We start from the raw sequence: 26,178 nt of genomic DNA on the forward strand, positions 1-26,178 counted from the left end.
TTAGTCACGGTACCCCCAAATTGGCCGTCAATAGGAGAACAGATGAACAAACTGTAGTATAATCCTATGCTCAGCCAATCTGGGTAACATGAGGCAGAGCAGACCTTAGAGGTGTGCCTGTGGTGAGAACAGGCCATGAGTCACCCCAGCAGTAGACATTTAAGCAGGGGACATGGTGAGCTCAGAGGCCAACCGCTGAAGACCAGGAGAGAGGCCCTTTGCTTTCTCAGGAGGCCGGACCCTCCTCCCCCAAATGCCACAGGACACACATATCCACTTCTCCTGGCACCAGGGCTACTATCTTGGAAAGAAGAGAGGAACAGAAATCTTAGATGGCATCATAAACCTTGGAAGATAATCAACAAAATACTTAATGAGTCTGTCTTAGAACAGCAGTAGTGAGATAGGTCATGGGAAGGTTTTGGAGCAGGGCAGTTGACTTGATTAGATTAGATTTTTTTTTTTTTGCGGTACATGGACCTCTCACTGCCGTGGCCTCTCCCGTTGCGGAGCACAGGCTCCGGACGCGCAGGCCCAGCGGCCATGGCTCACGGGCCCAGCCGCTCCGCGGCATGTGGGATCCTCCCGGACCAGGGCAGGAACCCGCGTCCCCTGCATCGCAGGCGGACTCTCAACCACTGCGCCACCAGGGAAGCCCTAGATTTGATTTTGGAGATCCCCGAAGGGTGGAGAAGAGCTGGAGACAGATGTGTTATGAAGATCTTGTGGGAATACAGGGAAGAGGTGAGGGTGGCCTGGCCTCAGGTGGGAACAGCAGGGATGGAGAGAAAAGGCACAGCCTCCAGAGGCGCTCAGGACGCGGAGTTGGCATGGGGGTGGGGTCAGTGTCAACACCCACAGTTCTGATTTGGATGACCGAGTCGATACTGATGTCATTCATTCACAAATATCGGAAAAGGAACATACTTGGGGGCACCAGAAGATTTCCGTTAGGGAACTATTTCCTTCAAGGAGTCTGTGACGTGGACAGTACGTATGGCTTTTTGGGGCTTGCTCAACTGTATTGTTTATAGCAGGATTGTGGTTTTTTTTTTGCGGTACGTGGGCCTCTCACTGCTGTGGCCTCTCCCGTTGTGGAGCACAGGCTCTGGACGCGCAGGCTCAGCGGCCATGGCTCACGGGCCCAGCCGCTCCGCGGCATGTGGGATCTTCCCAAACCGGGGCACGAACCCGCGTCCCCTGCATCGGCAGGCGGACTCTCAACCACTGCGCCACCAGGGAAGCCCGATGATAGCACGATTGAACACCAAACCCCAGAGCAAAATGTGCCATCAGCTCTCATAGCCATCACCCCCTGGTATCTTTCTGCCCTGCTCAGACATGTATTCCTGTCTTTTCAGCCAGAGATAAATCAGAGCGAGCCTTCGGGGTGGCCTTCGTGAAGCTGATGAACCCGGACGGCACCACTCTGCAGGACGGGCGGCATGATCTGGTGCTTTATAAGGTGATGCTAAAGAAAGAGGCTCAGAAAGTGGCTAAGGACATATTTACTCCCTCTGACATTGGTTCTGAAAGCTCCTTTCAGACTTAGGTGTATAACTATCAGAAACTTCTCTTGGGCTGTACGCGTTTGCCCCTTCAAGTCTAGAACCCCAGAGGACCATGGTCACACCAGCTGCGTGGTCTCCCATCCCTTTAGTCTTTTACGTGATGGTCCCTCCCTCTCGTGCAAATGGCGTCCGTGGAGGTTGAACAGCCGAGGGCTGTTCTTCTGCTCTTTGCGTCAGCCTATGTGGAGCATCGATAGTTGCACTGTTGGGCTGGGTTAGAGTGTGGTGGACGTGGTAGGATGTGGTTTTCGTATCGGCGTGAGCCAGGCACCGTTTCTCCGTTCTGTGGCCTCCCTTCCTCTCCTATCAGTTGTGTCCTTCTTCTCCCCTCTAACTGCTGCAGAACTATCTCTTCCACGGAAATTTTAGAGCAGAAAGCAGATGTTGGGAAGATCTCCTTTGTCCAACAATATCCAGGAGGCTTTTCACACGGTTGGTAGCTTTTTTGAGATGAATCCACTTGATGTGTATTTCCCTTAGCAGCCCCTGAGCTCAAAAATAGGGTCGGAAGCCATGGCAAGCTGTTTCTTCTCAGAGGACCCAGTGAAGTATCATTGTGACCATTTACCTGTTCAAGAAAATGAAATCCAACCTTATTCTTTATGTATGTACGTAGAGCAGAGACTAGAGTGTTGACTTCTAGTTCATAACTTATTCTGTCTTCATTCAATGTTGAACTTATTTCTGGACTCAAACTCTGGGACAGTATCACAGTATCTCGGAGTTGGAAGGGATCTACTTTGATAAAACTTCCTTTCTCAGGTTGGAAGTACACTGCGCTCATGGTAGATACTATTTTATTTGCACATCAGAGATTTTGTCCACCACCTGGTGTCCCTAACGTGCTTCCTTTGCAGGGTGACAACAAGAAAATGGAAGATGCTAAATTCTACCTGACCCTGCCTGGAACCAAAGTGGAGATGGAAGAAAAGGAGCTCCAAGCATCCAAAACCCCGGCCAACTTTACGCCAAACAAGGATAGCACAAAAGATAGCTTTCAGATTGCCACCCTTATCTGCTCCACAAAGCTCACTCAGAACGGTAGGTGTGCTGACCTCGGTGACACCAGAATGAGTTTTCTATTTGGTCCTCCTAGGCTTCTTTGTTAGCCTCAGGGGACTGGACGCTGTGGGGCTTTGTGTCTTCTGAGGTAGGGTCCTGGGCTATCTGGATTCTGCTCTCTGCTCTTCACATGATGTTCTGGGTAGTACTGATTAGATAGCTAAAGCTCTTCCTGAGGCTTCTTTGTCTATCTTTCCACTAGAATGAAAAGCATTTTGGTGGTTTTTAAATATGGTAAAATCTATAAACGTATTCATTAACAGAGGCTGTGAATTGCGAAAGTCTTATGTTTCCTTCCTTCAAGGCAGCAAAGAACTCTAATACTGTGCTCTGTATCATGTATAGAACAAGAACTGTTGGTAGTAAGGGGAGGATACTGGCAGAGGAGCATCAGTCTCCTGTCCAAGCAGGTATGGCCAAGAGCAGGGAGGGTTTCCTGTTAGCATTCCATCTGTCCCCCATATAGAGTCCTCTTTCTCGATTTTTTTCCCCAAGCAGTCAGATTTTCCATAACATCAGCTGAAGAGTTCAAATGCGGCTTCATTTTGTCCCCTCATGAAATCTGATAGCAATTTTCACTTCTCTTGTGTATATCATGACAGTTGATAGCCAATAACAGCTTCTTATTCATTTAACCTGTGTAATTTGTAAGGAGTCCTGCTGAATATAGCTGCTTTGGGGACTTGCTTTAGAAATTCTTTGTCCCCTGTGCTATGTGGAGGATTAGTCCCTTTGACCTCTGAGAAGATTTGGGGGCTCTGCCTTAGGGAAGTGATAAGGTAGACAAAACAGCTGAGATCTAAGGTACACTCAAGGATCAGATAGCTTGTGGTTGATCTTTAGAACGGGTTAGTATTGTTTATTTATTTTTATTTTTTTTATTTTTTTTATTTTTTATTTTTTTTGCTGTACGCGGGCCTCTCACTGCTGTGGCCTCTCCCGTTGCGGAGCACAGGCTCCGGACACACAGGCTCCGCGGCCATGGCTCGCGGGCCCAGCCGCTCCGCGGCATGTGGGATCTTCCGGGATCGGGGCACGAACCCGTGTCCCCTGCATCGGCAGGCGGACTCTTAACCACTGCGCCACCAGGGAAGCCCAGTATTGTTTATTTTTATTTTTATTTTTTTGCGGTACGTGGGCCTCTCACTGTTGTGGCCTCTCCCGTTGCGGAGCACAGGCTCCGGACACGCAGGCTCAGCGACCATGGCTCACGGGCCCAGCTGCTCCGTGGCATGTGGGATCTTACTGGACCAGGGCACAAACCCGTGTCCCCTGCATCGGCAGGCGGACTCCCAACCACTGCACCACCAGAGAAGCCCAGTATCGTTTATTTTGATGAATCTTGGCTGCGTAGAGAATATGGATAGTATTTCAACTTGGACAGTTGATTAGACTCAACAGTGTGAGGGTCAGAGCTGTTACATATGGGAAAGTAAAAGCAGGCACCAAAAATTAAGCCAGAGAAAAGGCAGAACTATGGAGACATGAAAAGATCCGTGGTTACAAAGGGCTCGGGGAGAGAGGGAGGGATGAATAGCCAGAGCCTGGGGGATTTTTAGGGCAGTAAAACTGTATACTGAATGATACCCTAACGGGTACATGGATGCACGTCATTATACATTTGTCAAACGCCACAGAATATACTGCACAGAGCGACCCCTAACTGAAACGAGGGACTTCAGTTAATCATCTTTATCAGTGTTGCCTCATCATTTGTAACAAAGGTACCACAGTAATGCAGGATGTTAATAGGGGAAACCCTGGAGCCTTGAAGGGGTATTCGGTAACTCTCTGTTCTTCAGGCTTAGTTTTTCTGTGAACCTAAAACTGCTCAAAAAAATAATAAAGTCTATTAATTAGTAAAAGAAAAAAAAAAACACTAAAAGTTAAGCCAGAAGGCATTCTGAGCTTTATGGAAGCCACAAGAAAACTGTATCAGTGATATAACCCTTGTTAGGGAAAAAGTAAACATAAATAAACTGCTGATACGAGGTTAAGTAGTATGTTTATGGGAGATGATTTACAAGGTGTATCAAAGATCTTAAACGTATTCAGACCCTTTGACCCAGTACTGTGACCCCTAGAAATTGAACCTAAATAGACAATGGGAGATGTGCACAAAGATTTATATATGAGGATGTTTCCCTATGATTCATCATAGGGGAACAGTGCAAAGAGTCCAAATGTCCAATAGTTGGGGTCAGGTTAAAGTATATAATGTTATTAAATGATAAAATATGTACAGCTGTGAAATATATTTCAAAACAGTCAAAGACATGGGAAAATGTTAACACTATGTAGAGTATAATCCCGGTTTTGTTTAAATTTATGAGGATAATTTGGAGCCTTTTGCCTGGGTTCAGATCCCAGCTCTGCCCCTTACTAGCTGGTTCATCTTGGGCAAGTCACTTGATCTGTCTGTGACTTGGTTTCCTCAGTTTTAAAATGGGAGTAATGATAGTATTTATTTCAAAGAATGAAGTAAATTAAAATAAGTAGAAGCAAAACAACAATGTGTAGCCCATTGTAAACACTACATGAGTATTAACTGTTGTCATCATCATCATTATTATATGTACATAGAAAAAGGCTAAAATTAATTACTCTAAAAGTTTGGATGATAGTTCTTATTTTCTTTATTCTTTCTGGTATTTTCCAAATTTTTAACTATGAAATGTCAAAGTGTTATTTATTTATTTTTTTTAGCTCTGATGGTAGATGAGAGAAAGCATCGATGTACTTTTGGGGCTCTAAAGGGATATTCGAAAGAGAGCATTTACCAAACATCTAGTAGATTATCCGTCCTAGAGACTAGGTTTGAAGAAAACAAGTAATAAAAGTTTGTAAAATTAACTTATTAGAGATAATGGTTAGAAATAACCATATTGTTACATTGTTTATTATCTCCCAGGCAAAACTTTAGGAAGCTTATTGACAGGTAGCAGTACTCAACTTGATGCGCTGATACCAACATCACTCATCTTCTAAACATTCCAAACCTGTGCTGTCCCGCGCCTTATGTTGCTTGCGAAATTTAAATTAATTAAAGTCAAGTGAAGGTATGACTGTATTTCCTTGGTTGCATTCGCCCCATTTCAAGTGCTCAGTGGTTTTCTGTGTCTGGTGACTTTCCTACTGGACAGCACAGGTTGCAACATTCCCATCATCACAGAAACTTCCATCGGGTAGAACTGTCCTCTTCCATTTGTTGTCATCCTGTTCCTAGTGTTTAGATCTCAGAAACACTCAACATACTTTAAAAAAAAAAGTCTCCAAGAATATCCTGTCCCAAAGAAGACTTAAAGAGGAAAACTCGGGCTTCCCTGGTGGCGCAGTGGTTGAGAGTCCGCCTGCCGATGCAGGGGACACAGGTTCGCTCCCCGGTCCGGGAAGATCCCACATGCCGCGGAGCGGCTGGGCCCGTGAGCCATGGCCGCTGAGCCTGCGCGTCCGGAGCCTGTGCTCCGCAACGGGAGAGGCCACAACAGTGAGAGGCCCGTGTACCGCCAAAAAAAAAAAAAAAAAAAAGAGGAAAACTCATCTAAACCAGAGCGGGGTGACCTGCTGTCAACCTGGATGGGGGTAGGAAGAGGGGACGGATTTGGGGAAGATGAGGTGACATCGTGAGCATCAGAGAAAATGGCGCATTCCCAGTGACAGATAATAAGTGTGTTTGCTTTCTTCTAATTTGATGGGAGTGATAATGAACCAATTCAATTTCTTCTGAGAAAGAAGAAGCTGAGGAACATGAATAAATCATCAACTCTATGAGGGCATTTGTTGATCAAGAGGAGGGTAGCTGTTCTCCTTTCACTCGGAGGCCATGACCAAAGGCGTTTCTCCTTAGCCTTTGGAGGGCTATTCAGACTCCAAAGTTAAAAGCCACTGGACTTTGTTACAAACAAAGCCTGTAGGCACCTTCATTATTTTATGAATTATTTCAAAATTAGAACAGACTGATGTATATGGGGTCATTCTGTTGCTGGGCCCATATGGAGTGTGAGGATAGAGGAGTCGAGTCTCTGCAGGTGTGGACCTGTGCCAGATTCACAGACATCTCATTTTACCCACCGACAGCCTAGCACGGGAAGACACCAATGTTTTCATTATTAACCTCAGTTTACTGATCGGAGCGCCGAGCTGAGGTGCTGAAATATTTTGGCGAAACTCATAAGTGGTGGACTTGGGTCCGAAAACAGATATTTGTAACTCTAAAACTTAAGGGTTTTCTTTGTCATTCTTTTCTTTTTTAAACGTTATGGTCCCTAACCCTTTCCCAAAGGTAATCACTACCCTAAATTAGGGGATTATCATTCAGAGTAGTGTGAATTCTTATATACTTTTTTTTTTTTTGGCCTCGAGGCATGTGGGATCTTAGTTCCCCAACCAAGGATCAAACCTGTGCCCCCTGCAGTGGAAGCGCAGAGTCCTAACCACTGGATTGCCAGGGAAGTCCCAATTCTTACACACTTCTGATGGTGATGTAAATTGGGACAACTTTGGATAACGTTTAGATAGTATCTAATATGGTTAGAGGTGGGCATTCTTGATAATCCAGAAATGTAGTCTAGTTTTATACCTCAGAAAATGCTGCTGATACCAGATAGGCATATGAGAATGTTTGCAGCAGAATTGTTTGTGACAGCTCAAAACCACAACCCAACTGGTTGTTTATCGACAGTAGAATGGATAAATTCTGGTACATCCATACGATGGGATAGATACTCTACAGCAATCAAATGAAATTAACCAGAGCTATTCATCAACCTGTATGAATCCCAGAAACACGGTGAGTCTAGGGCTGTTCCTGTAACACCGTGTCACCACATTTCTTGCCCTAAGACCTTATGATTCACCAGATGCCAAATCTATTCCTAATATTAGCAGTGATGGGGCATGCAAATATCTCTAGGGAGTAAACTTCTAGACTGATTAGTGGGTTCCTTGCAGATTCTTAAATCTGCTGCGTGACTCTTCAGCATGATGAAGTATCCAAATCCTTTTCCTTAGGCAGCCACGCGTGGAGTGAGGTAACAAGTGGAATGGTACGGTTGACTAGCACGTGGCAAAAATAGGAGATGGGAAGATGGAGGTGGACAGTGCCCAGTGGATAGGCCTAGCACGGTGCCTATTATTAAGTACTTACTTAAGGAATGAAGAAAGTGAAGAATTGTTTTGAGTACACTACCAGATTCCCTGGGACTCCTGGTTCTGTTTCCATCCATCTATTCAGTCTTTTTTTTTTTTTTTTTTGCGGTACACGGGCCTCTCACTGTTGCGGCCTCTCCCGTTGCGGAGCACAGGCTCCGGACGTGCAGGCTCAGCGGCCATGGCTCATGGGCCCAGCCGCTCCGCGGCATGTGGGATCTTCCCAGACTGGGGCACGAACCCGTGTCCCCTGCATCGGCAGGCGGACTCTCAACCACTGCGCCACCAGGGAAGCCCCATCTATTCAATCTTTGATCCAGCATGTATTGAATACCTACTAGGTGGCTAGTGCTATGATGCAGTATAAGAAGGAATGCAATAAGGTTCCTTCCCTGAAATGTTTCAATGTATGGGAAGAGCCAAAGAGATACCAAGTGTGTTGTTAATTATTTGCCCTAATGTGTATGTATGTGGACAAGGAGTGCAGATAGCAGAGAACCATTGGGTATGTCTTTCCAGAGGGAATAATGTTTGAGATGGCTCTTGAAGTAGAAGTAGCAGCTGACTGAATACATAGTATTGTAAGTATTTCTGGGCATTTCAGACAAAGGGAAGACATATGCAAAGACAGGGAGCGATTTCAGAGCATGCCGTAGCTTGGGGAGTATTGAGTTGATCTGTCTGACTGCGATGGGCTGGCAGGAGGGTCATAGGAGGGGCCTTACTGCCTTCTGTGACTGGCATTGGGACTTTATTCAGTTGACAGTGGCAAGTCTCTAGGCTTTGGAGGCTTCCCAGGGACTAAACAGTCTGCAAGCCAGTAAAACAAATACACTGAAGCAAATTGACTGTTCTAATGAACAGAATACATTTTCAGCCACTTATAAATATATATTTATACAAATCCATTGATTAAAAAGTACATATTGCTACTTTTACTAGATAATGCTCTGTAAATAGTAAAATGATGCACTAAACAAAATGATAAAGTAGTAACAGTCCAGCTGCCTGCTTTGTTTCCCTGTTATTTCACTTTTACTATCTAGACATTCATTAAAGCTGAAAGGGACTTAAAGATCCCAAATTCTGCATTTTTTATTTTTATTTATTTTTTTTTTTGCGATACGCGGGCCTCTCACTGCTGTGGCCTCTCCCGTTGCGGAGCACAGGCTCCGGACGCGCAGGCCCAGCGGCCATGGCTCACGGGCTCAGCCGCTCCGCGGCATGTGGGATCTTCCCGGACCGGGGCACGAACCCGTGTCCCCTGCATCGGCAGGTGGACTCTCAACCACTGCGCCACCAGGGAAGCCCTCTGCATTTTTTAAATCCAAAAACACCTCAAGACTTTTGTCCCAGACTTACCTTAAGGACCATTCTTCTGTTCTGCCTTCTTTTCAAGATAGCAAACCATCTGATCTACTCGTCTGTTTATTTCTTTGAAGAACTCTGTGGAGGCAGTATGACTGTAGCAAGGACATGATTTTTGGGAATCAGATAAATCTCATTTAATTCCATTCATACCGCTCCCTGGCAGTTGTGTGACCTAAGACAAGTAATTTAATTTCACAAAACCTCAGTTTCCTCATCTCAAAAACGGAACAAATAAAATCTGCTCTGTGGTTACCAAAGGGGGGAAGGTCAGGGGGAGGGATAAATTGGGAGGTTGGGATTGACATATACACACTACTATATATAAAATAGATAACCAACAAAGTCCTACTGTATAGCACAGGGAACTCTACTCAATAGTCTGTAATAATCTATATGGGAAATAGAGTCTGAAAAAGAATAGATATTTGTATATGTATAACTAAGTCACTTGGCTGTGCACCTGAAACTAATACAACATTGTAAATCAACTATACTTCAATATAAAAAAATTCTTTTAAGGTAAAAAATAAAGTCTACTCTACAGTGTGGATATATTTAAATGAATCAATGCACATATATAAGTTTTTATTTTCCCCTCTGCATCCACCGAGACACACGTAGTGACGGGACAAATTAAGCAGTGCAGCAAATTAAAGGTAGGAAGGTTATTTAAGTGTTTCATTGGTAAGGCTGTGATGTCTTAGATGAGAGACGTGAGTTCTATTCGGGCATCATTTTATGTTTTTGTACATTTGTGGGGTGTTTTTTTTGTTTTTTTTTGTGGTACGCAGGCCTCTCACTGCTGTGGCCTCTCCCGTTGCGGAGCACAGGCTCCAGACGTGCAGGCTCAGCGGCCATGGCTCACGGGCCCAGCCGCTCCGTGGCATGTGGGATCTTCCTGGACCGGGGCACGAACTCGTGTCCCCTGCATCGGCAGGCGGACTCTCAACCACTGCGCCACCAGGGAAGCCCTTGTGGTTGGTTTATTTCCCCTGAAGAAGGAAAGAAGACCCCAAGGTTTTCTCTGCTTTAGGTAGGAGGCAGTAAACTAAAAGACTGCATAAGGTATTCGCCACCGTTAGGGGCAATGATCTCTTCTAGAGAGCTCTGTCACTGTGTCCTGAAATGGTGTGCGTTGCTCTGCTAATCCGTGTCTAACGTTTATGGTTTGTGGTTGTTCTTCCTAGTTGACCTGTTAGGCTTGTTGAATTGGCGTTCGAACCCTCAGAACATTAAACACAACTTAAAGAAGTTAATGGAGGTGGATGGAGGAGAAATTGTCAAGGTACGTTTATATGTTCACAGTTAGGACCACAGCCACTGCATCCTTAGTTCAATGTTTTAAATTAAACCGATGAGTGTAAACATAAAACTTGTCTAAATTGGGAAGCAGTTGTGCCTATTTTTAGGAAAATGCTATTTTTAAACCTATTCTGTTGAAACCTAATTATCCCCTCTCTGTTTTTCTTCAGTTTTTGCAAGATACGCTAGACGCACTTTTTAACATAATGATGGAAATGTCAGACGATGAAACATATGACTTCCTTGTGTTTGATGCACTGGTAAGCAGTTACACATATTATCTAGCATTTGTTCTCACAACTGTGTGGTTTTTGATAGTTCAGTATTATAAATAATGGTGATGCGTAGGCTCCTGCATATGTATTTGTATACATTTCTCTGAGGATTTCTCGAGGCTACATTCCCACAAGTAACATTGGATACAATTGACTTAGAGTCAAGACATTTATGGCTTTGTGTCCTGTTAGATCTTCCCTTTTGATAAGCTTTCTCCTTCTCATTAGGGAAAACAAGCTGTTTTATTACATTTGAAATCAGGAATCCCTTTAACTCGCTTTAAAATTGGTCCTAAACCAGGAGGTACCGTTAACAAAGACTATGGTGGTTTGTTGTGTATGCGTGTCCTTGTGCGTTCTTGCCCGGGAGAGTGAATTTGCAAGTCAGAGATGAGTCTTGGTCTCATTACGTACAATACGCCACCCAGCAGACAATTCAAATGGTCACACAAAGTACTAAAACATGCAACCCATTCCAAGACCGGAAATCCAAAGAAGGAGAGGGGATATCGGACTCTGGGAAGGTCAGAGATGGCAGTGGAGTGGCGGAAGCTGACACATCCAAACTAAGCATCGTTTTCTGATTATTGGGGTTAAAGTTCAGGGCAGAGTTTTCCCTGAATGTTGCAGCAAAGAAGGAGGAAGGTAAATTGCAGCTTCAGGTCATTCATCAACTTGGAGAGACTGGTAGATTCAAGAAGAGTTTAGGATGTTGACACTTAAGGATGTAAGACAAAGAGAAATGCCCCCAGCTGCGATCACACCTGGCCAGGTTTATGGGCAAGAGAGTCTATGGTAATGACTCCATGGGAGAAGGTCTGGAGATAGATTCCCCTGGGACAGAGCAGCTGGCAACGGGCATGTGTGGAAGTCCCAGGTGCCCCTTCTTTTGCTCTGTTCTATCACAAGTAGGTGCAAAGTGGTTATTTCTATCAGTAGATTCTGTGTCCGGTAGTGACAAGAGTTAACATAAGCAGAAAACTGAGACTCAAAAGTCTGGTGACTTCAGTTATTAGAGGCACCCACACTGCACTGAGGAGACAGATGTCCTGGAGCATTTCCTGGAGCATTTCATTAGCTGCACCCTTGGGTTAGTGTTTACTCTTCCCATGGGAAACCCTTCCCCACACCCTTCCCCCTCTCATCCCATTTTCTTCCCCGACTTGGTTACCTGTGCACCGCCCTCTCTCTGAGGCCTTCAGCTCTCCGAGGCTAGGGTTGCTGGCTTGTACTGGTTTCCTCACAGCATTTAGTACAGTGCCTGACACTTAATGGTCTCTCTCTGTTGTATTAAATAAAAAGAAACCCCAAGACTTGACCTCAGCTCTGGAATAGTACCATGGGAATGCTCCCATAACGATCAAGAAGGAAAAGAAGGCTCCAGATGTTCAGCCCCAGCTTGTTGACAGAATGCCGGGGGTTGTGCTATGCTGCTATTTATGTTTTTCACCTTTGGCAGGTGTTTATTATTTCACTGATAGGCGACATCAAGTTCCAGCATTTCAATCCTGTCCTGGAGACCTACATTTACAAGCACTTCAGTGCCACTCTGGCCTATGTGTAAGTACCAGGCCTGGGCAGGGCTTGTGGCTGGATGGTCGGGTTTGTGCTCTTGGGACCAGGTTGTTGAGAAACCAGAGGGATGTGAGCTGAGTACCCTTGCCTCGAACCTTGTTCCAAGCTACCCCGGGGAAAGTGGGAACCATCTAACTATTCTAACCATGGCAAAGGGATTACATTCAGGCCCTGCTTTCTGGGAAGTTACGGAAGAGATAAAGCTGTACTTCTTTAAGAATCCAGAGCATCTATAGGTGAGGCGTTGAAGCTGTTAGGAGCACAGTGCAGGACGGAGGACCCAATCCAGGATCTTCGGAGGTGGGTGTCAGTGGGATCGGCATGAGGCCCCCGTGGGATCAAACAGAGGATGAAGCAGGACGACATGTGATAGAACTGAGGGTCATTCCCTCAACTGTACACCGCAAGTGCTTTGTAGAATTTATTACTTACAGGTTATGAGAAGATTTAATTTTTTTTCTTTTACGTAAGAGGGGATGGTCTCCACCTTTTCCAAAGTGCAGCCTTCTTTTTTTTTTTCTTTTTTTTTTTTTTGTGGTGCACGGGCCTCTCACTGTTGTGGCCTTTCCCGTTGCGGAACACCCGCTCCGGACGCGCAGGCTCAGCGGCCATGGCTCACGGGCCCAGCCGCTCCGCGGCATGTGGGATCTTCCTAGACCGGGGCACGAACCCGTGTCCCCTGCATCGGCAGGCAGACTCTCAACCACTGCGCCACCAGAGAAGCCCCCAAAGTGCAGCCTTCTTTCTGTCTTTGGTTTGTGAGCCCCTGACTAATGCTCACTCTGAGCTTTGCCTTGCAGCGCTCAGCTCCTCATGCCCTTGGATGTGGCCTGTCACCCCGCGCCTTGCATTCTGGTTTTTGTGCAGAGCAATGTGACAGTGACTGGAACAGAGTTGAGATGGCAAAGATCTTTCCGACAGTGGCTTATGCCAGGTCATGCCAAGGGCTGCTGACCTGTTCTGTCATTCAGATTATTGATCCCTCGTGGCTTTTTCTGAACTAAACAAGAAAGTTCTCAGTTTTATTTGCATAAAGGTCCAGAAATGTAATAAAACATAAGTGACCTAGAAGAGGTGTCATGTAGCATAATCCCCAATTAACACAATGGATGTAATGCCCCCTGGGTTGCGGGAAGCAGCAGATACACCAGGGATAGGGCTCTTTCCACCCTATAGCTTCACTTTCTAAGTCGGCAGCAGCTACAAGAGATGAAATCCTGTCATTGGGTCTTTATCACACAGAGCCAGATGCAACACTCCAGGTGGTGTGTTTCTGGTAATCTGGGTTTATTTGCAAGAATGGATCAATTGCAAGAATGGATCAATTCCACATGATTCCTGTGACTTTTTCTTAATATTAGGAAAACTCAGAGATTCCCAGAAGGAAAGTTCAAAATATCAGTGCCCTCAAAAATGTGAGATCGCCCAAGGTTACGACAACGCCTAGTCCAAAGACTCTGGAACGGCACAGAGAACAACCTAAAAATCCCAGAGCAGTTTCATGTGTTCAGATGCTCAGAACCATGGGTTCCTCTTCTTCCCACACTCAGTAAAGTTTCCATCTGGCTCCAGTTTATGGATCCCAAACAGCTGGGGCAGACTGGAGGGAATTAGACTGCTTTTAAGGTGACTACCTTTGGCAGACAGTCCCTCCCTTACAGAAACACCTGAACATGTCTGTATAGCATGCTAGAGATTAAAATATACTCATGATTCAAGTCCCTTCAACTCTTTGATTTCTTGATCATTTTTTAAAGTCCTGCAAAGGGAAAGAAATCATCCCTTATTTCTAAGCAGAAGGGAAGCTCCAAGCCTAGACTGCAATGAGAAAACTAAACTACGAAGGAGTTAACGTCCCTGTTCAGGGCATATCCTAGAAGAAATAATTCCTATAGTTGTGATTTCTACTTCCCCAGGAGGCCAAGTTCCCTTCTGTATAGCATACCCCAAACCCCAGAGTACCGCTTTGCCCCATTGACATTTTTCTTCTTCTTGTCCTTTTCAGGAAACTCTCCAAGGTACTGAACTTTTACGTGGCGAATGCAGATGACTGCAGCAAGACGGAATTGCGTTTTGCTTCTTTGAAAGCCTTAAAGTACTTGTTTAGGTTCATCATCCAATCTAGAGTACTCTACTTGAGGTAATAGTGACTGTAATGCAGTGTTGACGCACTCCATCCTCTCTCCCCATAGTTTTCCTTAACCCTTATGCTCATGTTCAACTGTGAGCAGCTGGGTCATGGAACTGCCAAATTTCAGAACTTCAGGGTGAAGGTGAGGGTGGACTACGCAACCGTTAAAGAAGGTTCATGTGACGTCCTTCTAGATCAGCAGAATTTCTAGGGCAGTAGTGACAGCAGGACTTAGGGATGCAGGTGACTACAATGTGCAACTTACTGAAAGTCTTTGTTGGTGACAATAACTAGGAAGTCAGGTTCCTGTGATGAGATTGTATTTAATACAGCAGCGGGCTTCATGATGATGTTGGGTGTATACATCTAGGATCGTGAGCTGTTGTTGGGAGTAGATGGACAGTAGTGACAATTGTTTGGAGGAGGTGTTTCCTGAGGTGTGTGCTTCTTTGCTGACACCAGGCTTAGGTACCTGGGAAAACTAAGCCCCAGAGATACGATAATTCCCGGTTTGTATTTCTAGGATAATCGTTCCATCAAAAACAATAGAAGTCAAGATTGAGGAAATAACTTTTCTGGGAATGCCCACAACTCCAGTGCCATCTCTACCCTTTAATAATAGCTGGATTTCCAAACTGTTAAAATATTTTTCTAAGGCAGGTTTGGAAACTAGATAGATAACATGCTAATATGTTAATACAAGTAAAGCTGTAGGTAAGAGGATTTCAAGCCTGTGATTTGAGCATGTGTATTTTTTTAACTTTGTGTTTTTAAAAAAATCATAAAATTAAAGGCAAACAATTAACATGGAAAAAAAGCTTGTAACTTATAGTACAGTTCAAAGGTCAGTAGATTTACTAATTAAAGGCTCTTAAAAATCAACTAAAAATGGTAAATATCCTTACTACAAAATAAAAACATAATTTACAAAAGAAAACTTCAAATGCTCAAATTTAAAAAGAAATTTATACTATTAAAATGCGATAGACACACACCATCTTTACCTGCACATTTGATAACGATGAAAAATCTTTATCCTTTGGTGAGATTGGACAAAAATTGGCCCTGTGTTCTATTGCTGATAGGAAGATAAATTCTTAAGGACAGAAATTTGGCACTGTGAATAAAAATCAAACACACACACACACACACACAGAGCAAAGGAAGATATCACTTTTGTCCAGTAATAACCCCATCTAAAAATCTATCTAATGGAAAAAAATCCATCAGGTATAAACAAAAAGGAATGTTAAAGTATGTACATTCAGCCCTTTCAAATGTAGGGTATGTTAACGAGGTAGGATAACCCTGATAGGTTCTTAAATAATAAAACTAAGGTAGAAGACATAAGTGTAATATGATCTCATTTCAAAAATATTTCAGGATTGGACACTGGTTAGATATGAGTAAACTGTAGATAAGAGGGCTTTAAGGAGGTTTAGTTTTTCTCCTTTCTGCATTTTTTTTTTTTTTTTGCGGTACGAGGGCCTCTCACTGTTATGGCCTCTCCCGTTGCGGAGCACAGGCTCCGGATGCACAAGCTCAGCAGCCATGGCTCACGGGCCTAGCTGCTCCGCGGCATGTGGGATCTTCCCGGACCGGGGCACAAACCCATGTCCCCTTCATCGGCAGGCGGACTCTCAACCACTGTGCCACCAGGGAAGCCCTCCTTTCTGCATTTTTAAAGTTTCTACAATGAATTTGTACATTTTTATGGTTTTTAAAAATGTTCAGTGACTTAAAAGTTGAGTTGGACGAATGACAGCTCCTCCTTCCCTAGTAGAAGCAGGCAGTGTTCACCCAACTCAGAGCATATACACAGCCTCTGTAGTCTCCGCTTCTCTCCAGGGGGTCTTTTATAGTTGGATCTTTGTGTTTTGTAATTATGTTGAATTTCCACATATTCAGTTAGGGTGTCCTACAGAGGGAACATTCCCTTACCTAAAAGTTTGTATTGCAAACGTGATGTCCAGCAATAAAGATCCTCATAAAAACATAGAAAGAGGGACTTCCCTGGCAGTCCAGTGGTTAAGACTCTGCGCTTCCACTGCAGGGGGCACGGGTTCGATCCCTGGTTGGGGAACTAAGATCCTGCATGCCACGGGGCATGGCCAAACAAACAAAAAAACATAAAAAGAAAAAACCTTAATGGAGGAAAATTTTAAAATATTTTCCACTTATGATCCACTAGCTCTTTTACCCTTCATAATGTTGCGTTGCATCTGGGCCATCATTTTCACTGTCAGATTGCATGATAACAATGGAAAAGCCAAGTTAATTAACCCATGAGATGAACTAAGAGAGTGGCTGTGTTGAACTTGGTCCCTAATGGCCTGTTGGCGGTTATTTTTCCCCCTGATGTTTTCTCATTCTAAAGAAGAGCTTGATCTGGGATAGAGAGTCTGGTAGTCTGCATTCTCGGATTGCTCGGATTTGATAGACACAATAGGACATTGAGAAGCTCAGTCATATTAGTCCCTTGTTTAAAGTCACAGCGATAGGGTGCCAGGTGTTGCTCTAGGCCCTCCAGCAACATTGGCTTCTCTTGATTCCTCCCGCACACCCTTCGGCGCCCCCCCCCCCCAGGGCGCTTGCCTTAGCTGTTCCTGCTCACTGCACTTCTCTCCCCTGAGATCTTCAGAGGCCACCTCCTCATCTTTCAGCCTCAACTCAGATGCCAGTTCCCGAGAGGCCCCTCCCACCAGCTCAGCTCAAACAACCTTCCCTGGTCACTGTCATATCAACGCCTTCCCTCCTAGCCCTCGATCTGGGGACCTGCCACTAGATCTTGGGATCTAGCAGATGAGACAAGGTTCCTGCTCTGATGGTGCTTGTGGGTTACATCGAGGCCAGGGAGGCATATAATAAAGAAAGAAACCCACAAGATCATCTCAGATGGATAAGAGCTAGGAGGGAAGATGTTGTTATGACAGTGACCAGGGAAGGCTCCCTGAGCTGAGCTAGTGGGAGAGGCCTCTCCAGGAGCTGGGGTTTGAGTTGAGGCTGAAAGATGAGGAGATGGCCTCTGAAGATCTCAGGGGAGAGAAGTGCAGTGAGCAGGAACAGCTAAAGAATCAAGAGAAGCCAGTGTTGCTGGACCGTGGAGACTGGGAATGGGAGGACGGAGCCTGGCAGGCAGGTGCGTGATGGGGGCCTCCCAGGTCACAGCCAGGAGTTCGGATTTCATCCCAGGTGTCACGGGAAGCCACTGAAGGGTTTCAGTTAGAGAAGTAGTGGAATCTGGCTTACATTTTACGTAATCATCTCATCTCTTGGGTGGAAAGTGGATTATCAGGGGTTAAGAGTGAAACCTGGGTGACCACTTAATAGGCTGTTATAGCTCAGATGTGAGATACGGTGGCTCTGTCTTTGAGGAGATGCAGAGAGTGGACTGATTTAGCGTGAAGAGATAATAGGACTTGCTGTTAGATCTGGTGGGAGAATGGGAGAAAGGGAAGAACTGTCAATAACTTCTAGGTTTGGGGTGCTGTTTGCCAAGACGTGGGCTATTTAAAGATGAACAGGAAAATCAAGTGAGTTCTGTTCTGGGTATGTTAATTTTGATATACTTTGTGGACTAAATTGCAAATAAAGTTCTTTTCTAAAGTTCTGCAAAATGGATGAATTGAGGATTAGCAGAAACCCTCTGATTGAATAATTTTCTGAGAATTTCATATTCCATGAGTACCATATAAGTTATAGGTGAACGGAGGAGACTAATGTAAATATGTATATGCATGTAGGTATGTATTTGAGTGTGTGTATAAAATTCTAAGTTCAAACCATCCCTACTCTTTTTTTTTTAATTTTTTTTTTACTTTTTGCTTTATAACAAATTTAATCAGTTATACATATACATATGTTCCCATATCCCCTCCCTTTTGCGTCTCCCTCCCACCCTTCCTATCCCACCCCTCCACGCGGTCACAGAGCACTGAGCTGATCTCCCTGTGCTATGCGGCTGCTTCCCACTAACTATCTACCTTACGTTTGGTAGTGTATATATGTCCATGCTGCTCTTTCACTTTGTCACAGCTTACCCTTCCCCCTCCCCATATCCTCAAGTCCATTCTCTAGTAGGTCTGTGTCTTTATTCCTGTCTTACCCCTATGTTCTTCACGACATTTTTTTTTCTTAAATTCCATATATATGTGTCAGCATACAGTATTTGTCTTTCTCTTTCTGACTTACTTCACTCTGTATGACAGACTCTAGGTCCATCCACCTCATTACAAATAGCTCAATTTCATTTCTTTTTATGGCTGAGTAATATTCCATTGTATATATGTGCCACATCTTCTTTACTCATTCATCTGATGATGGACACTTAGGTTGTTTCCATCTCCAGGCTATTGTAAATAGGGCTGCTATGAACATTTTCAAACCATCCCTACTCTTGACAGTTGGTGGTAAGATTGCCACCCAGTGTAAATGCACTTGGACTACAATTTGGGGACTTTTGTGTTTCTGAGAAATAGGCCAAAGACCTTCTGAATTCTACTTATGAGAAAGAACCAACCTTTCAGTTGATAGCGTACTTTAATCAAACAAGCATGAATAAGCAAAGACTACGGCAGCCCGTGTCCTGGGAGGACCCTGTCCTAGAGGCAGGTCGGCACCAGCATGGCCAGTTCAGTGGATAGAAGGATGCTAACTGGACTTGCAGACTGGGTTGGGCTCAGAACGTTTCTGGGTTGAGCAGCTTCTCTACCCCTTGTCTGAAACTTGAACGCAAATGATCAGGGCTTGTTGCAGTGAGACAGAATGATTCAAATGGCAGAGGGATTAGACACAAAGATTAGAAGAGGAGGGAGTGGCAGGAGGGGAGGCGTGGAGGTGGCAGGACTGGGCTGTCAGGGAAGGTAGCTGGGCGGGGAGTCCGCTACTTGCTGGACATTCTGCTGATGAGCTGAGGATGGTAGGTTTGCATGCAGGGCTTATCTGCTACTTGAGGCAAAGCTGCTTCCAGCCATTCCCTACTCTGTGCCAGAAATGCCCACACGCCACTAGGATGGAGGACATCACCAAGACTGGCCTTCAGACAGCTTCAGGGGGCCAGTGGGAGAGCTCTGTTGTAGGACTCTACGTACAAATCGCTACCTTCCTTTTGTCCAGGTGGGGATAACTTCCCAGCTACTGGGCCCCTTCCTGAACCACCTAAGAGCACGTGTGACTCCTCTGGGCATGGTGTAAAGAGGTGACCAGTGAGGCATGGGCCTCCAGCATTGTGTAGGCAACAGATCTGTTGGAAAACTTCTTTTGAAGATGGAGAATCTGACCGCCTTCTCTCTTTTTTTTTTCCCCACCTTCTCTTTTTTCTCTGAAGATTTTATGGCCAAAGTGAAGATGGAGATGAATTTAGTAATTCAATCCGCCAGTTATTTCTCTCTTTCAATATGCTGATGGACAGGCCTCTGGAGGAAGCTGTCAAGATCAAGGTCAGCTTGAGTAACTCTTAATGCTGTCGGTGAGGATGTTCTGGGGCAACATAGAACTGGCCATGGTGGGAGATAAAAGAAAATTAATCCTAGTTAGTTCGTGGAAAACTTGTTAATTTTAGAATGACTTATAGAAAGTAACGGGAAATCCCTTTGTTTTAACTTTTATGTACATTTGTATTTTCAAATGTTGGTTTGCCAAAGACAAGCTATTTATTTATTTATTTATTTATTTAATTTTTTTGAAGTCATTTGATATACAGTACTGTGTTAGTTCCTGGTGTACAGCAAAGTGATTCAAATATATATGTGTGTGTGTGTGTATATATATATTAAATTCTTTTCATTATAAGTTATTACAAGATATCGAATATAGTTCCCTGTGCTATACAGTAAATCCTTGTTGTTTATCTATTTTATACACCGTGGTGTATATCTGTTAATCTCATCCTCCTAATTTATCCCTCCCTTCTCTTCCCCTTTGGTAACCATAAGGTTGTTTTCTATGTCTGTGAGTCTGTTTCTGTTTTATAAATAAATTTATTTGTATTATTTTTTAGATTCCACGTATAAGTGATATCATATGGTATTTGTCTTTCTCTTCCTGACTTTGCTTAGTATGATAATCTCTGGGTCTATCCACGTTGCTGCACATGGCATTATTTCATTCTTTTTTACTGCTCTGGAGTGTTCTATTGTGTATATATACCACATCTTTATCCATTCACCTGTCAATGGACATTTAGGTCGCTTCCATGTCCTGGCTATTGTAAATAGTGCTGTTCTGAACATTGGGGTGTCTGTATCTTTTAAATTAGAGTTTTCATCTTTTCTGGATATATGCCCAGGATTAGGATTGCTGGATCATATGGTAACTCTATTTTTAGTTTTTTAAGGGACCTCCATACTGTTTTCCATAAAAATTGGCTCCACCAATTTACATTCCCACCAACAGTGTAAGAGGGTTCGCTTTTCTCCATGTCCTCTCCAGCATTTATTATTTGTAAACTCTTTGATCATGGCCATTCTGACCGGTGTGAGGTCATACCTCATTGTAGCTTTGATTTGGTTTTCTCTAATAATTAGCGATGTTGAGCATCTTTTCATGTGCCTGTTTTAAAGACCTAAATATAATCTATGACACCGTAAAACTCCTAGAAGAGAACATAGCCCAAACATTCTGACGTAAATTGTAGCAATATTTTCTCAGATCAGTCTCCCAAAGCAAAAGAAATAAAAGCAAAAGTAAACAAATGGGACCTAATCAAACTTAAAAGCTTTTTCACAGCAAAGGAAACCATAAAGAAAATGAAAAGATAACCCACAGAGTAGGAAAAAATATTTGCAAACAGTGCGACCAACAAGGGGTTCATTTCCAAAATATACAGACAGCGCATACAACTCAATATCAGAAAAACAAATACCCCAATCAAAAAATGGGCAGAAGACCTAAATGGACGTTTCACCAAAGATGACCGACTACCCTTTTAGACGTCCCTTGAATGGCATTTCTGGACCCTGTGAATTCAGCCAGTTGATCCTGATGATGATTCAAGCAACAGGCTTTATTCTTAGGGCTCTCCTTCCTCCCAGAAGCCCATCGTCCCCATCCTCTTCATCATTATCAGTTTTTTGAGGTAAAATATGTAATCCCTAAAGACTCAAGTTCGAGCTTTATTTTTTGCTCTCTAGGGCGACTTTGTGAGGGAGATGTCAAGATTTTAACAACTTCCTTGGGTAGAAAACTGAATTCTAAATGGACAGTGGATCTTGGGTGGTGAGGGCAGAAAGCTGTGCCTCTGGACTTTTCAGGAAAAAGATCTTGGGAGATCGTGTAGAGCAACATCAGCTTTCTTCTTCATTGCGAGAGTGTCTGTGTCCAGTTCCCTGTTCAGGATCCCAGCATCAGTCGTTTCTTCCTGGGATCAAGCAGGAAATTCTGTATTTGTCCTGCTTGGCAACTGAATATGCCTTCGGTGTTTTTCTTGCAGGGGGCAGCCTTGAAGTACCTTCCTAGCATCATTAATGACGTCAAACTCGTGTTCGATCCAGTTGAGCTCAGGTAAATAGCCAAAAACTTTTGTTTCTTAACAGAGAAGCAGCTCCCCTGCTGGCTTGAGCTTAGGCGGCTACACATGCTGTGATTCTTCTAACACGTATTGACCGAACACCTTTTTGTGCTCAGTTCTGTGGAAGCCATAAAAGAAGACACAAAGCCAGTCCCTCAGAGAGTTTTGCACTCTCTCCAGGGAAACAAGACACACAGACATAAAATTAACTACAGAAAAAAGTACATAATAATATGCTTCCAGCCCTATACCTAAGTACCCCCGAAATGCTGAGTCAGATGGTGATTGACACTGGGGTGGAGGTAGCCCGAAAAGACTTCTGCAGAAATTGAGGGTGAAGGTAGGTCTGCCAAGCAGTGATGGACCTGACTAATTTGCCAGTTGAGGCTGACTTAGCTCCCAGGCTGAGCCCTGGAGTGAGAACAGAATACAGCCTCTCCTTTGCTTCCTAGAGACAGACTCTCAGGTCATTGTGGAGAGAATTCCAGGTAAACCTGTCCACGCGCAAATAATTTCCCAGTAGAGGGGAAGAGCGTAACGCTCCCTTGAACTCGGCAGAATAAAAACAGTGACTACTGGGGTTTCTCTTGCAGCGTGCTCTTCTGCAAGTTCATTCAGAGCATCCCCGACAACCAGTTAGTTCGCCAGAAACTGAACTGCATGACCAAGATAGTAGAGAGCCATCTTTTCCGGCAGTCGGGTGAGTCTCCACTAAAAACTGCTGCTTACAGAAATCCCAGTCTTCTGTCTTCTTCAGCCAACACTGCCTTTTTTTTTTTTTTTTAATGTCAATAATGTCCTTGCCAATCGTTTGCTGGTACTTGAGGACCTCCTGGGAAACCAGTTTTAAGGAGAAGGTGAAATCAGTTCAGCATTCCCATAGTTCCTGAAAAAGCAAAATCATGTGTTCTTTTTTGTTTTTATTTTTATTTTTTTTGCGGTACGCGGGCCTCTCACCGTTGTGGCCTCTCCCGTTGCGGAGCACAGACTCCAGACGCGCAGACCCAGCGGCCATGACTTACGGGCCCAGCTGCTCCGCGGCACGTGGGATCCTCCCAGACTGGGGCACGAACCCGTGTCCCCTGCATCGGCAGGCGGACTCTCAACCACTGTGCCACCAGGGAAGCCCCCATGTGTTCTTTAATCTTTAATTTGAAGTCGTGTTTCATTAATTAGCAAACTTTGTCCTCAAAATAAGAACCCCATAAAGTAATAGACAAGCAGTAAAGACGGTCCTTTTAAACAAATGCATCTCCTTTGACTTAGAGTATAACGTCAGTAACCAGGGGCTGGGGCAGGCAGTGATGCCATGATGCTGTAGGGCAGTGATGGACTGCATGCCACTTATACTGGCTCAGCGGAGCTGGTCATGCACATCTCTTCTCGACTCCATGCCCAGTCATGTCAACTTAGTGGCTGAAGAGTGACCGTGGCAGAAGGATTACACCATGGAAATTGGCAATCACTATAAATCAGAGAGGTTTTGCGAGGAGCTGTAGGAGAGCCAGACTACCATCATACTGCTAGGAGCAGAGAGGAGAACACTCTTACACTGACAAAAGACTCTTCATTTTGTAACTAGAGTCAAGCACATAGCCACCAGGTGGAAATCACTGTGTTCCTGTCCCAAAGTTGACATGGGAAAGAGGTCCAATACCTGGTTCTTTCCCAGTAAACCCAAAACTTGGTAGGGTGGGGCAGCTGTGAGAGTTTCTTTTGAAGCCACCACCAGGTCAGGGAGCCCCAGAGGGTGACTCATGCTGTGTGTATTGGCTGGAGGGTCTGAGGACTGGCAGGACACCTCAGAAATAGGAAAAGTTGAGGGGGTTGTTGGTGGGAGAACCCTTCTAGCCTTGCCCCTGGCTAGTTATGTAACTTTGGACGAATGAGGGACCTTCTCTAAGTCTCAGCTTCTGTTTCTGTGGAAGGATGGACTTGAACTAGATCATATCAGCATGTCTTTTGGCTCTGACCTTTTCTGAGCCTCAGAATTTGTGCTTAGACATTTCAGCTGTTCCAAGGACCCAGTCAGGGGGAGTGCAGAAAGCTAGTGAGCGCTCTTAAGTGGAAAACTTAATACTAGTCAACCTCTTACTACGCTGTGATTCCCTCTGCCTCGAAGGATGCATAAACCATAAATGAGACAATAAAGATGCGTTCTTTGAGCAGAAGAGCAAGGGTGCCCTGGAAGATTCCAACAGAGGAAGTATTATCACCAGTCACAGTCGTTTCTGTTAGTGCCCAGAATGTCTGGACTCATCAGAATGATATTTTATCATGTGAAGATCTCAGAAGGAAGATAATACCTTACTTTATGAAGTCCACGTGCCTGCGAAAGTATGAACAGAATGTCTGTGAAACACTGAGATGTGCTGGTGGAGCTCAGTATTTATAGAAATTTTCGAGTACATTTTCTCCATTAGGTGAAACGTTTCAAAAAAATTAAAATCATATACCTTGCTTAGTTTATTAGTTTCATATTACTTAGCTTGCAAGTATCAAGTTAGCTTTTTTTTTGGGGGGGGGTGCACTGTGCAGCTTGCGGGATCTTACTTCCCTGACCACGGATAGAACCCGTGCGCCCTGCAGTGGAAGCACGGAGTCCTAACCACTGGACGGCCGGGGAATTCCCAAGTTGGCCTTTTTTTTTTTTTAAAGCTAAAGAAATTGTTAAATACTTTAAACATTTGCCTACATGGACCCACAATAGGTGGGATTTTCTTTGTTTTTAAGGTCAAGGTACAGGGCTAATGTTCCGTGCCTAAAACCACATGCTCCTCAGTGGCCTGGAGGAGCCCCTGCAGGGCTGAGTGCAGAGCTGGGAGCCGGGGGGGGACAGGCAGAGAGGGAGTTGCAGGAAGGAGCCAGGCAGTGGGGGGGGGGCACTCCCACAGCTGGTGAGTGGTCTGCATTTTCCCCCTCAGAGTGCAGAGACGTGCTGTTGCCTCTGCTGATAGACCAGCTCAGCGGCCAATTAGACGACAACTCCAGCAAGCCTGACCATGAGGCCAGCTCGCAGCTTCTGAGCTACCTCCTGGAAGTTCTGGACAGGAAGGATGTGGTGAGTCAAAGAGCTGCTGATGCAGAGCAGAGCGTACACTGGTCCCATGGCCTGGGACAGGAACCACTGCACGGCTCTCCTAGTCCCAGGCAGTTGAGAACCTGGGCACTGGGGCAGGCTGCACCCATTTTAGAGGTGTTTAGAGAGGCTTCTCCCGACTAGAATCTGTCATGCAAATCTAGGTCCAGGGAGATCCACCTACTGCTGGGGCTGCTACTGGCTGATTTTCCTGATTGGCCCAGTTTGCCCATCACTGAGATCCTGCTGAGGACTTTTCAGATCCAGAGCACTGTTTAGGCTTGTTAGGTAGAAACCTCTACCCTCTTATACCTCCGATACCTGGCAGCACTATTGTAGATGTACCGGAGCTTCTGAGAAGTTCTCATTTTATGTACTCTCTGAAACTGATCCTTCCTTCTGGAGCCTAGTAGAAATGATGTGGTTTTTTTCTTTTTTAATCTCACCTCATCTCCTCCCCCTCAAAAAACCTGGGACCACACTGCCTAGATTTTCCATGTTCTAGAGATAGACCCGTCATAGCCTCCACTCAAGAGACTGGAGAACTTTGCAGAATGTTTCCAGTCAAAGACAAACCATAGTCGCTACCCGCCATGATGGCTACACGGCACCCATGTTCCTACAGAGAGGCAGGTGTTATGAATCACTTTCATTTAAAGAAATAGGAAGCAAGCAGAGAAATAATAAAAAGCAAGGAAGGAAAGAAGGAAGGGTGGGGGAGAGGGGATGCTAACGATACTTGGTGTTTTAATAAAGTTACATAAGTAGCAGTGATCTAGTTGTTTGAAGCATTAAGCAGGAGATTCGAATATCTGTCAAGAAGCAATAGTGGGTAAAGGCTTTGAAAAGGCAACTTGAATATCGATAAGTTGGAGCTGAAGGAGTATAGCATCAAACCACAAGAAAAGAAAGGAGGAGAAAGGAAGACTGAACATTCATGAGGCACTGTTGGGTGCATCAGCCCAGCTAATTCCTGTACGGGATCTTTTCTTTGTTTTCTCGCAGCAATGAAAATGGAAGCTCCACAAAGTTAAATAATTGCTCATGGTCACACATGACAGAGTCAGAATAGTAAATCCCCGTCTTAGCCTGCTCGAGCTGCCGAAACAAAATACTGCAGCCTGGGTGGATTAAACAACAGAAATTTATTTCTCATA

At 44.6% G+C, this 26,178-nt stretch overlaps 1 protein-coding gene across 1 annotated transcript in view; it reads left to right on the top strand.

Moving 5' to 3' along the window:
- The window catches only part of DOCK5 (dedicator of cytokinesis 5), a 212,825-nt gene that overhangs the window by 128,555 nt on the left and 58,092 nt on the right, over positions 1-26,178 (top strand). The window contains exons 17-26 of the mRNA XM_081236247.1: positions 1,362-1,465; positions 2,429-2,612; positions 10,340-10,437; positions 10,625-10,714; positions 12,189-12,289; positions 14,310-14,444; positions 19,762-19,873; positions 21,865-21,935; positions 22,536-22,642; positions 24,867-25,003. Coding sequence (XP_081092373.1) covers positions 1,362-1,465; positions 2,429-2,612; positions 10,340-10,437; positions 10,625-10,714; positions 12,189-12,289; positions 14,310-14,444; positions 19,762-19,873; positions 21,865-21,935; positions 22,536-22,642; positions 24,867-25,003 — 1,139 coding nt within the window. The remainder of the gene's footprint in view (positions 1-1,361; positions 1,466-2,428; positions 2,613-10,339; positions 10,438-10,624; positions 10,715-12,188; positions 12,290-14,309; positions 14,445-19,761; positions 19,874-21,864; positions 21,936-22,535; positions 22,643-24,866; positions 25,004-26,178) is intronic.

Source organism: Mesoplodon bidens, assembly GCF_964165515.1.
Source record: "Mesoplodon bidens genome assembly, chromosome: 6".
NCBI lineage: Eukaryota > Metazoa > Chordata > Mammalia > Artiodactyla > Ziphiidae > Mesoplodon > Mesoplodon bidens.